This window comes from Neoarius graeffei, chromosome 12 (genome assembly GCF_027579695.1).
Source record: "Neoarius graeffei isolate fNeoGra1 chromosome 12, fNeoGra1.pri, whole genome shotgun sequence".
In the NCBI taxonomy this organism is placed as follows: domain Eukaryota; kingdom Metazoa; phylum Chordata; class Actinopteri; order Siluriformes; family Ariidae; genus Neoarius; species Neoarius graeffei.
Window position 1 is genome coordinate 20,704,347 of NC_083580.1, and position 14,029 is coordinate 20,718,375.

At 40.3% G+C, this 14,029-nt stretch overlaps 1 protein-coding gene across 2 annotated transcripts in view; it reads left to right on the forward strand.

The window, feature by feature from the left end:
* The window catches only part of idh3b (isocitrate dehydrogenase (NAD(+)) 3 non-catalytic subunit beta), a 57,694-nt gene that overhangs the window by 39,233 nt on the left and 4,432 nt on the right, over nt 1-14,029 (forward strand). For both annotated transcript variants that reach the window (XM_060935653.1, XM_060935652.1), the window contains exons 5-10: nt 20-152; nt 1,365-1,498; nt 2,764-2,866; nt 3,028-3,174; nt 4,750-4,844; nt 5,350-5,410. In XM_060935653.1, the coding sequence (XP_060791636.1) occupies nt 20-152; nt 1,365-1,498; nt 2,764-2,866; nt 3,028-3,174; nt 4,750-4,844; nt 5,350-5,410 (673 nt within the window). The remainder of the gene's footprint in view (nt 1-19; nt 153-1,364; nt 1,499-2,763; nt 2,867-3,027; nt 3,175-4,749; nt 4,845-5,349; nt 5,411-14,029) is intronic.

Genomic DNA, 14,029 nt, shown 5'->3' on the forward strand with positions numbered 1-14,029 from the left:
TTTGTGTTTTTAATGACAGGAGGAAGCTGGACCTGTTTGCTAACGTGGTTCATGTGAACAGCCTGCCGGGTTACAGCACGCGCCACAACAACCTGGACCTGGTGATCATCCGCGAACAAACTGAGGGCGAATACAGCTCACTGGAGCATGAGGTCTCTCACTCTCTCACACACACACACGCGCATGGTCTGATTCATTGAAGAGATCTGTCAAATAGGTTAGCTATTGTAATTACCTCTCTGATATGTTGCAGCGGCCTAACCCAATCAGATCTACCAGATCGAAACAGAAAAATTTACTATTAAAACCAGTTGTTAAAACAAAGTATGGTGAAGCAGCTTTTAGCTACTATGCAGTGCAGCTATGGAACCAACTGACAGAGGACATTAAAAATGCTCCTGCTGTTGGCAGCTTCAAATCTAGGTTAAAGACCAAGCTGTTTTCAGATGCTTTCTGTTAAGTAATTAATATTGTCTTCTTTACATTTTTTATAATCTTTACTTTCTCTGCATGTTTTAAATTTACTTTAACTTTATTCTATTTTATTCTGCTGTTTTTTTTCTTTTTCTCCTCCTATTTGAACTACTACTTCATTTTATTTTATTTCTACTATTGTTTAATTCTTATTATTTTCTTTTAATTCTTTTAATTAATTGTTTTAGAATAAAAATAAAATTATTTTATGTAATTTTATTTCTCTATTGTTTACTGTTTTTGTTTTTACTTCTGTAAAGCACATTGAACTGCCATTGTGTATGGAATGTGCTATATAAATAAACTTGCCTTGCCTTGCCTATTGTTTAACACCTGAACAGGACAGAGTGTAAAATTTTCTTTTGTCTGTAAATTACATTGGACAAAATTCAGTATGTTTATCGAATTTGCGACCCTGAGAGGAGATGTCTGGAACATGTGCTGAAGTGTTCAGTTCAACCCATTACTTTTGGTTCTTGACTTGACCCTCGTTATTCACTAGGCAAAATCAGATCCACTCTTGACCCTTTTCAGTTTGTTTTTAATAGTCATGAGCTAATAATGAATGTAATGAGACCTTTAAGTGGATGGTAGACATATTTCTCTTTATTGCGGTGCTGCCTCCTGTTTGCATGTTGTACTGTACGTGTGTACGGTCATAACTTAATATTTGGAAATTGTTTTCCCCTTTATAAACCATTGTGAAGATTGAAAGCTGTGTGGCTTGGCTGAGGTAAACAGTGTAGTCAGATCAGGGAAAACTGAGTGATTACTACAAGTTTGGAGTGTTTGTGTGATAAAACTAATGGCTTACTTATTTTCCTTCCTATTTTCTATCCAATCAAATATAAAAAAAACATTATAACAAGGAATTGTTTTGTGTGCTACAGAGTGTGACTGGAGTGGTTGAGTGTCTGAAGATCATCACAAGAGAGAAGTCACGCCGCATTGCCAAGTTTGCCTTTGACTACGCCACCAAAAAGGGCCGGAACAAAGTTACAGCAGTGCACAAGGCCAACATCATGTGAGCCATAATATAGGATCTATTTTTACATCTAGGACTAGTCTTTTAATGAGCCATTCATACTACATCACATGTTGCGTTTTTAAACATAGGCAGTTTAACAGGGTGGAATTCATTTGTCGTTACAAATGTTAGCAGTTTTAATCAGGTCCTTAAAAGGTTCATTGAGAGGCCTTAATGAACAAGCCTAACTGAGCCCAAAAGCTTCCTTTTGGTCATTTGAGGTTAAGATTAGGTTAAGGCAGGGGTGGGCAATTATTTTTTCCATGGGGCCACATGAGAAACAGAAAATTTTGTGGAGGGCCAGACCAAAAGGCTGAACTAAATTCTGCATTATATTAATTGTATTTCTTTATATAAAACAGTAAATAACATTGTTTTTACAAGCTGCTAAGACTGGTAAGAGTATGGAAAAAAACGAGGTTGCCTTACAAAAAATGTCATTTATTCAATCAAATTTCCCAAAACAATGGTTAACAAAATGTGAACGTTTGTACCTTTTTTTTTTTCAGTCACATTCACCCCAAAACACAATAAAGACATCACAATATTGTCTTTCTACTCCAAATATCAAGCAAGATACATCATATTATAATAATGATGCCCACATTTGTAGTCTAATCAGTTTATTTGTTCAGTGAGAGAAATCTCGTCTCTGTTGGTCTTTAACGAGTGCATCAGAGTCAGGTTGAATGTCTGAGGTGGAGATGCGAAGCACAGCTGACAGATGATCATCAGTCGATTCGGTGTAGGTATCAGATCTACAGATCAGCTCGGGCTCCGGCGCCTGCTGGTGACGTCACACAATGTGATTGGCTGGACCATTTGAAGGATGACGTACAAGTTTGTGGTTGGTCTGGACAAATTACGGAAGTAGTTATCGCGGGATTAGGTTTCGTGGGATTTCATGTCATGTTCATGTCGCACGCATTACGTTTTTGTTGAACACAACTTCAAAATAAAAGCAATGCACATTCAGTCCATGCACGAGGTAAAATTAGAAAATACGTTTATTTTGTAATTTCTAATTAACCTTACGCGGGCCGGTCAGAATGAACCGAAGGGCCGGATGTGGCCCGCGGGCCGTATAATGCCCAGGTCTGGGTTAAGGTGTGGACATGGTGACATTTAAGGCAGCTACTTAATACCATAATTAACATCAGTGGAAACTCCTGACAAGAACAGTAAGACAAATGGGTGTGCATCTCTTTACATGAGAGAGTAAGAACTTTTTTTTTTGTCCCCCCCCCCCCCGGTCCAAACAGGAAGTTGGGTGATGGGCTCTTCCTGCAGAGCTGCGCTGAGGTGGCTGAGCTGTATCCCAAGATCAAATACGAAAACATCATCATTGATAACTGCTGCATGCAGGTACTGGAACTTAATCAAGCTCACAATTAGTTACACCATAATTTATAAACCTTCAACTGTAATTTGTAATTTATTTTCACTGGAAATTTCATGCAAAGTTCAATCTTTGTACTAAAATATAAGGCCATTCTGTAAGCTCTGTGCTTTGCTTTGTTGTTTAGCTGGTCCAGAACCCATACCAGTTTGATGTCCTGGTAATGCCAAACCTCTATGGTAACATCATTGATAACCTGGCTGCAGGTTTAGTGGGTGGAGCTGGCGTGGTACCCGGAGAGAGCTACAGTGCTGAATATGCTGTGTTTGAGACGGTCAGTGTTTTAGATCATACACTGGGGGGGGGGGAGAACAGAAATGAGCCTGAAAATCAAATGTTGTGTTTATCTTGTGTGGGTCAAAGCTTTAGTGGCTTATAAAATTGATGAAATTTGTTTCATTTTCAGATAGGAGTATAGATAGTTTTCACTGACGTCACGGCATTCCGGGGAACGCCCCCCAGCCTCCGTCTTGTGGGTCAAACAAAACAGACCATCGCCATTACCGGCTACGTTATCTCGGACGAATTTATGAAGTTATATAGTCAGTTTTCTAAAATAAAGATCAATGTCAGCAAAATCAAGCAAACAGAAGTATATAGATACAATAGACGACATCTCACCACAACGGTATGCAGCCAAACTGGCCTTGATTGGGGGAATTGACCCCTACGAAGTGGACAAAGATGCATTTTCAAGTGACTATGCAGGGCTGCCAAAGCCTGAAACTGCCAAAGCCTGCTCCAAAGCCTGAAACTGACTTCATCAAACTTTAAAGGCTGTCTGATATATACAACTTTATATATTCTAGCATTAAATAGACTGTTGAATAACAGGGATGCAAACAGTGCGCCTTTTGGCGGATGCCGCCTTTTTCACGGCTGAATCGCGCAGATCCGATTTTTTTTTTAGGGGGGGCGTTGGAGTGTCTGATTATAATTTCAAAGTAAATTCTGTATTAAAATTACTAAATAAGCAAATCCATTACAGTCCATGAAACAGGAAGTATAAGGATGAGAAAAAAACAATTTAAATCGGAAAGCTGCGCACATTTGCGCAGCCCGAGCGGTGTGCAGGACTGCGCAAATGTGCGCAGCTTTCCGATTTAAACTGTTGTTTTTTTTTTTTCTGCGGATCTGCGCGATTCAGCCGTGAAAAAGGCGGCATCCGCCAAAAGGCGCGCTCTTTGCATCCCTGGTTGATTAAACACAAATCAAATCATACAGAATAGACCTAAAATGTTTTTCAAAAATGACCCTTGCGTGAGTGAAGTGACAAGTGTCAAATAGAAACGTGACAAACGAGCGATATTAAGTGTACATTACAATGTAAACGTACACTCAGCGGTTCCAGTTAGGCATTCTCCAGAGATTGTTTACATGATGTTTTGGTTTCCAAAAACAAACTTAAACACAATTGATTGTTTATTTAAACAACTTACCACTTATAAAATGATCGGAGCAGACTTTGCTGTGTTTGGAAGGCTGATAATCCTTGCGGTTGATTCTCGCAAGCCATAGATTTCTCCTTTGTATGCTGAGTTTCTTTGTTTGCTCACCTTCGTGCTCCCGTACAGTGGGATTTCCATAAAAGCTCCGCTTGACGTCATCATCTGACCTATTACGACAGCCGTGAATACAACAGGTGTGCACCATTGCTAGCTTTAAATAGCCTGCTTGGGTTCTTTTGAAGACTTTGTACTCGCGCGTTACAATGTGTGCTCAGTGACCCGTACGGTAAGCTTGACCCACAAGATGGCCGCCACTAGGGAATCCCCGACTCTGTGACGTCATGTGCAAACTATGTATTGTTCTCGAGCATGATTTCTTTTTCATTGTCTCTGTCCATCAGGGGGCAAGGCACCCTTTTGCTCAGGCTGTTGGGAGGAACATTGCTAATCCTACTGCTATGCTTCTCAGTGCTGCTAACATGCTGAGGCATCTCAAGTAAGTTCATCACCAACTTGCCTCATAACCGATACCATATACCTCCATGTACTGGTGTGTTACTCCTCATGGTCTACACCCTATTCAATCTGTGAATGATTTTAGATTGGCAATATGAGGCTGCAACCTGGTAATAATATTGTACTAGCAAATGTAGATCAAATGAAAACACACCTTACACATTCCCTTTGACTTTAGTGAGTGTTATTTTTATTTTAATTATTTAATAATTAGTTCACTTGTAGGTCTTGTCAAGTTAGATCTTTTTTTTAAATTGAATTATTTGCCAAAGGCGAAGTGAATATCGGTGACTAATAACTGAGATGAAGTCGAGATTATTATTTAAATAATATTGGCTGTCTTTGAGTGGTATATCGGATATATTCCATTCAGCTAGCATGATATTGAACGAGTTGGGGGGGGGGGGGGACTTATCAATATTGTGGTGTTATTGTGGCTGAGAAAATGCATAAAAATAATGTTTTGTTCATGAACTCTGTTTCAGTCTGGAATATCACTCTAACATGGTGTCTGAAGCTGTTAAAAAAGTTATCAAACAAGGCAAGGTAAGAAGCATTCCATTTCTTTTTAAAATTTTTTTTTTCTTTTTGTGTGCACGCGCGCGCAGAGTTGTCGCAAGGTCTAAAAATCCATCCAAGATCTGTTTTAACTAAATGAATAGAACATTTTACTCTAATGTACAGTACATACTAGAGGTCTGTGCGGGTCGGATTTTTCAGTCCCGCTCCCACCCGTGCCCGCATTGTGCAGTCTCGCTCCCGTCCGCGCCCGCAAAGAATTATGATTTTCAGTCCTGCTCCCGCCCGCGCCTGCCATATTTTGTCCTGCTCCCACCCGCAAATCCCGCATGATGCAGACGTTCGCGTTATTTCTCAGGAAAGTTCTTGTCTTGACACAGCGTGATGGTGCCCCGCCCCCTACTTTGAGTGGATTTGAGCATAAATATCTACAGCTCACGTTCACGCTTGTTATTATTTACCTTGTTTCTGAATTCGGAATGTTGAAATGGCAGCATGTAGACCTAATAATAATAATTATTTAAGTAGGCTAATCATTTAAGTATGCGCTCTCCCGTGGTGCGTCTCCTATGAATAATTAGTGTGAAAGGAGAGATGGATCGCACTCTTGAACTTATTCTTTTAGTTACATTTCTTTTCAGTTGTTTTTAGCAGCAGAAGGAGACAAACGTTTCGGCTGTTGCCTTCGTCAGTGTCTCTAATAATAATAATAAACAACAAAAAAAGACAGGCGAGCACGTAATTCCAAGTGGAAATTTGGTATATTTATTGTTCAGCCATACAAAACATTTGGCTAACCCAGTTTACATTTGTAAAGCATTTCTAACTAAAATGTCCGATTTCAGGACTCTTGACTTTTTAACGGTAAATGTACCTCTTTTTAAAGCAGCACTTACTTTTGAAGCACTGTGAGCTTCAGTAGAGGAGCTCTGCTCTTCTGCCATGATTGGAGATCTCAAACACGGAAGAGGAAAGGAATCGGAAACGTACGAGAGATATTTATCCTCTCCTGGATCAGAATCGGAATTCTGATGACCAGCTCATCTAAGGTGTCATTGAGGCATCATGTTAGTGTGGGTCACTGGAGGCTGGGTGTGAACGGCGAGTCATTAGAGTGATCAAAGGATTGCCCGTTAGGGTGATCAATGGCAAATTTAAGATGCCATTCCTCACTCAATCTGGCAATCTGACTCTCTCTGCAAATTTAGGCATCTTAAAATGTTTTTATTAATGCCAAATAAAATATCCAGCACAAATTATATATGATAGACATAAATTAATAATTTATAAATTTTATTTTAAACACGTTTTTAGTTAGCGGGACTGCAGCTTATCACCGCCCGCGCCCGCAATGAGCTTTCAAAATTTGTCCCGCGCCGCACTGCTTTGCGGCGGGTCCAGTGAGTCCCGCGGGAGTGCAGGGCTCTAGTACATACTGTAAGTACCAACAGAGCGGTGTACATTAGGACTGGAATCATGAAATCCTCCTGATCCAACAAATTCTTGATCAGAATTCCTTCGGCATTGGGTGGGAATGGGTTAAAAACATCCTGTGCACATCTACCTTTTAAAGACAGGATTTGCATATACTCTGCTATCACAGTGTTGCTCGTTCTTGTCTTTGAACCATTAATATCTGCCTCCATTATATTAGCCTTTTGTGTTTAAATCCTGTTTGGGAAATATAATTCAGATGTTAATAAAACAGTTCTTGGAAGTGGATTCAGACTTTTGGGCCTGGAAAAGAACTGACGAACATGAGATATGTATACATGTATGAGGTGGTATAATGTGTGTCACGGTGTGGGTGTGTTTGCATGTGATAAGACAATGATTACACTTTTTATGCTAAGAAGAGAAACCTCTAACTACCTGATTAATCCTGACCTCTATTTCAGCTTGTTAAAGTAACTCATGGGCTTCTTGTGGTTGCACTTTTCTCTGTTTTGATGACTCCTCAAGCTGCTTATGATGTTTCCTTGTTTTCGAGCAAAATTTGAATGTGTGTAAGAGAACGTGGTGCACAGTAGTGCATCGGATACCTGGATTTGATGCGGAGCTCAAGTTGCCATCTGTTTTATGTGTTCTTCCCATGTCTGTGTGGGTCTCCTCTGGGTCCTCTGGTTTCCTCCAACTCTCCAAAAACATACCAGTAGGTGGACACACATGCCAGATGCTCTGCAATGGACTCGCAGTCCATCTAGGGTGTGTTCCATCCTTGTGCCTAGTGTTGTAGAACAGCATCAAGTCAATCAAGCGGTTGTACTCTGCTGAACGTGTGATGGTATCACCTCCATCATCACATCCATGATGTCTTGTTGCCTTGCGTCTTGTGTTCTTGGGTGGAAAAGCGAACATGTGGAGAACAAGAGCAGCAAACAGATTTTTGAAGCATTAAATAATAGCTGTAGGATTATTCCAGTGTCTGGCATTTTGTTGGATAGATACTTTAATGATCCAAAAGGAAATGTAGACATCCCGTAGCTCTTAAGACACATACTTATACTGTACATTCAACACACACAAGGACAAAGAAAAACACAACACCAATGGACTGGACATTCATGGTGAATGCATATTCCACATTCAGTCACTGTGAGTGCACCAATAGAGATCTTGCAGTCACGTGACCGGAAAGTACACAACCGCCATCTTGTCGGTCAAAAACACCGCTGAATACTGCTGCACTTGTGTACAGAATGGATCAATTTCAACCGACGGACTACACGGCTCATTTTTCTAATGAACAGATAACTAGATATATGTCTAAAATAAACGACCTACAGATTTGTGACCCTTATGGCTTTCCGGACGGAGTTTTCACGACCGGATTTTGAACTGCCAGCGGAATACCCGGACGTGTATAATTACCTCATTAACTTTCCCTCGCTGTTCAGTGGTGAAGCACTGCGTGCCTATAAATCTCTGGACAGTTATCTCTACAGAAATTCAGGATTTGTCAGTGACTCAGATGTGGCATCTTGTAAACAAGAATCCTCATTGGATGGGTAAGTCACTTAAGTATTGAGTATAGCACTGACCAGCCGATTATAGAATAAGGTAATTCCAAATTGTCCGTCTTGTTTACATGGATCTGGTGTTGGAGAGGTAGAGGTTTGGCAGTGGAGATTTGAGTGGCTGTTTTCTGAGCTTAGTCAACAGGCCGGCTCTATAGCCTCGCTTTTGCTCCCGGCACCGCCTCCTTCGCTTTGCTTCCGATAACAATCCACGAAGACCCCGCTGGTCTCGCTATCTCGTCCGGAATGTTTTTTTTTTTTCTCGTCCGGAATGTTGTGCATGCGATGGAAATCGCTACAAACCGTCATTTTCTGCTGGAAACCAGTGTCCAGTAAGTCCGTACGGTTGTAGTGGATATTGAAGTCCGGTACAGACGAACAACACGCAAAAATACACACAAAAAACATAAAAAACGTGCACAGGTAGGGAGAGCTTGTAGCCGCAGCCGTTGTAGTAGAATTGTATATAGTAGGGTTTTCCAGAAGAAAAGGTAGAAGTAAAAGCAGAAGTAGAAGGCGGAATATGGCGTTTGACCGACAAGATGGCGTCTGTCACAATCTGGATCGGCTGTGACATCACATGCAAGTGCTCCATAGGGGGATAGTGCAAAAAGGTGGGTCAGAGTGTCCATAAGTCTATAGGGATGAGACATAAAAATCACAGTCTGTATTTATAGTGCAAAAAAAAAAAGTCAGTCAGAACAGGAAAGTACTGATTACTGCACTGGCTGGACATAAGGAATATTTGCTTAAATTCAGGCATAAAAACAGGTAAATTACCAAAGGAGTATTTTGTTGCTCCTTTTTAGAATATTCAACATAATATTAGTTAACGGAAACACAACATGTTGATTTTTTAAATGCTCACACGTTACAAGCTACAACAGTTTGAATGAGAACTTGACATAGCATCGTTCCTACTTATAGCAAAGTTTTCACCCGTCTCTAGGACAATTATGAATCAACTCTATTATATACAATTCTGTATGTCTTTTAAGTCCGAAGTTATACTTGGCAAATAATTTATCGGCTACAAAGGTGTAACGTTTCTGACTGAAGTGGCCTTTTTACAAGCAGGCTGGAAATACAGCATTTTGATTATGAAAAATATTTCTATTGAAATACTGTATTTGTGATGTGTTCTGTGATTCTGGTGCTATTTTGTTGGATGTTGCTGTATCTTAGCAATTTGCATCAGATGTGATTGTGTTCCATGTTGATGTCACAGGTGGACATGGTGATCACAGTTCAAATAGTGTTTAATAGGAGAAAAAGTTTCAACAACCTCAAGTTCAAACTATATTTTCAGGGATGAGAGTTTTCCGCTTTTTGGCGGATTTCCGCTTTTTCTGAGTGAAAATCGATATTATGCCAAATCCGTTGAGATGTTGTTTTTCATTGAGGGGGGTTGGGGTATGTTCCTTCGTGATACTCAAGCGTACGACGATGTTACATGTTTACATTTTTGCCATCTTTAGTCTCGCTAAGTCTCGCTGTAGAATACGTGTTATCTACAATGTAATTGGCCAAAACATCGCTGGCGAGAGCATGATAGCCAATCATAACAGTTGTTACAAGAGTGTGGGAGGGAACAAAAGCCAATCATAACAGTTCTTACAAAAGTACCCGCATCGTTCTATTTTATCGAAACTTGCACATGTTCATCGTTGCTGCGCTTCAAAAATACGTTTCTCTTTCGTATCGGCTTTTTTACTCAAAATGCCGAATACAATTGACAAGCGAGACGAAGTGAAGGTACGTGAAATCGATGCTGGTATAAAAAACAGAGCGAGGACTGACAAGCTTTTGTCTTTGGCCAAAAGGCTGAAGAAGAAGTCGAAATTATTAAATGAAAATGAGAAGTGACTGTGAATTATAAATAATTGTATAAAGTGTACATAGACATTATCCCATAAACTTAGCATTCGTTTGATTTAATACATTGAACATGTAAACTTAAATATTTCAAAAGACTTTGAAATCATATGCAACTAATGAGGACATAGGGTGACTGACCTTTTCTCCCTAAGAAATTTTATTTAATATATAAACATTTTGATAATTAATAAAACTTGCGTTTAATGTGAATTTAGTTTGTCATTTTTGTTGATCATAAATTATAACCATACCCTTGAATGTAGAATGTGATTTTATTTTGAATTCAAACAATACTCCTGTTGATTTGAAACATATTTTCATGTAAATATATAAAAAAGACAACAGTTTTTTTATCTACTACAGCTCAGATTGCAGGAAAAGTGGTTTGTAAGGCCTTATTTTTCAAAATTTTCCTGGGGGGGTATCCCTCCCAGACCCCCGGCTTCGGGCACCATCTTGTTTTCTGCTTTTTTGGTGACCACCCACTCTCATCCCTGATATTTTGCTGTTTGCTTATGAAAACAAAAGCGAGAGCTTGTTTTCTTAAATATAATGTTTCAGTGGTGCTCATTGTCATATTAATGTCTTCGACGTCGAAGTAGTAGAAACCCCAGAATGCAATGCAGATTATATGATGCAGTTGTGCTGAGTTATGACAGAAGACATGGCTAGTTGGTGTATCTTTGAGATGACGAGCACAATAGCATTGATGATGTATTGGATTGAAAGTTAAAGCTTTGGAAGCTGATCTGTTTGAGCAGAGTCGAGGAGGTGAGAGAGCTCATCTCATTATCTCTAGCCGCTTTATCCTGTTCTACAGGGTCGCAGGCAAGCTGGAGCCTATCCCAGCTGACTACGGGCGAAAGGCGGGGTACACCCTGGACAAGTCGCCAGGTCATCACAGGGCTGACACATAGACACAGACAACCATTCACACTCACATTCACACCTACGGTCAATTTAGAGTCACCAGTTAACCTAACCTGCATGTCTTTGGACTGTGGGGGAAACCGGAGCACCCGGAGGAAACCCACGCGGACACGGGGAGAACATGCAAACTCCGCACAGAAAGGCCCTCACCGGCCCCGGGGCTCGAACCCAGGACCTTCTTGCTGTGAGGCGACAGCGCTAACCACTACACCACCGTGCCGCCGGTGAGAGAGCTATTTTATGATATAAAATATCATAAAATATATTTTGGATGCCATTGAAGATCACATGTTCGTTATAAAGATTAATGTACACAAGGTTCAGGTGGGCGGCACGGTGGTGTAGTGGTTAGCGCTGTCGCCTCACAGCAAGAAGGTCCGGGTTCGAGCCCCGTGGCCGGTGAGGGCCTTTCTGTGTGGAGTTTGCATGTTCTCCCCGTGTCCGCGTGGGTTTCCTCCGGGTGCTCCGGTTTCCCCCACAGTCCAAAGACGTGCAGGTTAGGTTAACTGGTGACTCTAAATTGACCGTAGGTGTGAATGTGAGTGTGAATGGTTGTCTGTGTCTATGTGTCAGCCCTGCGATGACCTGACGACTTGTCCAGAGTGTACCCCGCCTTTCGCCCGTAGTCAGCTGGGTTAAGCTCCAGCTTGCCTGCAACCCTGTAGAAGGATAAAGCGGCTAGAAATAATGAGATGAGATGAGGTTCAGGTGTTTGGTCCCCCCCCTTCCTTTTCTTTCTTTAGGAAGTTCCATGTGAAGAAAAGTTCTTTGCTAGAGAAAGGAACAAATATCTTGGAGAAAGGCTTCAAAATATATTCTTAGTCATACAGGCACAATTGAAAAGATAAGCAATTACATAAACAGAATGGATATCCAAGCCAATACTGGATCTCCTGTTAGTCCAAACAACTGCAGTTATGTTGTTACTAATGGAGCGTCTTTAGTTGAACCTGGATAAAGCACATGATATAGATTTCTGCACATACCTACAGTTATTACGTGCAACTTGCTGTAAGCCAGTCTTTTTTTTTTTTTTTCATTTTTTAAACTTTATACTTTAAAAGTTACTATTGCTAACACGTTAGCCATGCAATCAGCATTTAAAGGTGCTAGTATATTTACTAATTGAAGAATATTTCGGTACAATGATCACAACGTATGTTTACTGCCAGTCAACTTTGACTTTATTTGGATCCACAATTAGCTTGACATTTCTGTTAGCTATTCTCCCTGTAGTCCTATACATAAAATACAATACAATATCACATGACAGACAGGGAAACTACAGAACAAATCACACTAAAATACATAAGGCCCAAAAAAAAAAAAAAAAAAGTGTGTTTCCGGTAACATGAAATACTAAAATAAGGTCGGTAGGTAGGAAAAAGTTTTTTTTTTTTGTTTTTTTTTTTCTTAATTTTTTTTTTTATTTTGTTCGAAAAAATTAACACAAGTAAACATCTTACAAAATAGTATTTTGGCACAGAATCCTTCATACCACACATCATAATAAAATAAGTGTTTTAAATCTTTAAACGAATAAAAAAAAATATCGCGAGAGTTCGAGTTATGATCTACGGAAGCGATATTTCATGATATTTTCATGTAATAACGTGAAAACACCTTATCAAGAAATAACGTGAAAATAACGTGCTAGGCTACTTCCATTAAAAGCAGACGGCCTAGCCTAGCCTACTGTAGAACTTGGGTCGAGCAAAAACACCGAGCACAAACATGGCTGAATCCTGAATGACTCCTATTTGTATAAATAGGGGACTACATAGGCGGTAAAATGTAGTGTTTTTCCCTGCCATGGAAGTGCACTTGTATACTGAACAGGAAGCAATTTGCATTACAGCCTTGAATGAGGATTCAAAATGGCGGCTCGGCTCATACAAGTGCGCTTCCATGTTTATGCAGGAGGGCGGATAGAAGTGGCGAAACATATTTTACTTTTTATCGTGTCTTTCGCAACTTGAATGCGTTGAAACACAAAATTATGACAAACTAACGCCGCTTACACTAAAAGATCGAGGGAAATTTGTAATAAAAACTTTACGGTCGGCAATTTCGACGCGGAAATTCTCGATCGGTCGGGTTACCGGAAACACACTTTTTTTTTTTATTTGGCCTAATCATACTGCAGAAATAAAGGAAAAATACAAGTTCATTCATTAACTGTCCTGTCGTGTGTTGTATTCCATTGATGAGACATACGGTAGAGGAAGCGTTTCCTTTCAGCATTGGTTTTAGGTTTTGGCAGTTTGATGGAATTTGTTGTTGATCGAGTTTGGTACCGACTGTTGTTTGACTGGAAGGTGAGTTGGTTGTACAATGTTTTCGGCACTCCAGTGTGTAGTATCCTACGAAATGTGGCAAAGCTTCTGTGTTGGATTCTCTCGCTCACCGGTAACCAGCCTAAGATGTGTAGCATTGTTGCACTGTCTGTCTTGGTATCACATCCTAGGGCAAACCTTGCTGCTCTATTTTGCACTACTTGGAGGTGTTTGATGTTTTTAGCTGTTGTGTTTCCCCATACGGGAGAGCAGTAATCCAAGTGAGAGAGTACCAGGGTTTGTGCCAGGTCCTTTCTTATCCTAGGAGGTAATTTGTTTCTAATCCTGTTTAGTTGACTCATGCTTGCATTACACTTCTTCACTAAGTGACTTATGTGACAGTCCCAGGTCAGGTGCTGATCTACATGTACTCCTAATAGCTTTACGGCTGGGACCTGCTCCAACTGTGTCCCCTGAGCTCTAGTTCTAGCGGTGGTACTTTCCCTGTTTACTTGGTTGTTCCCACTAGCATCGATTTGAGATCC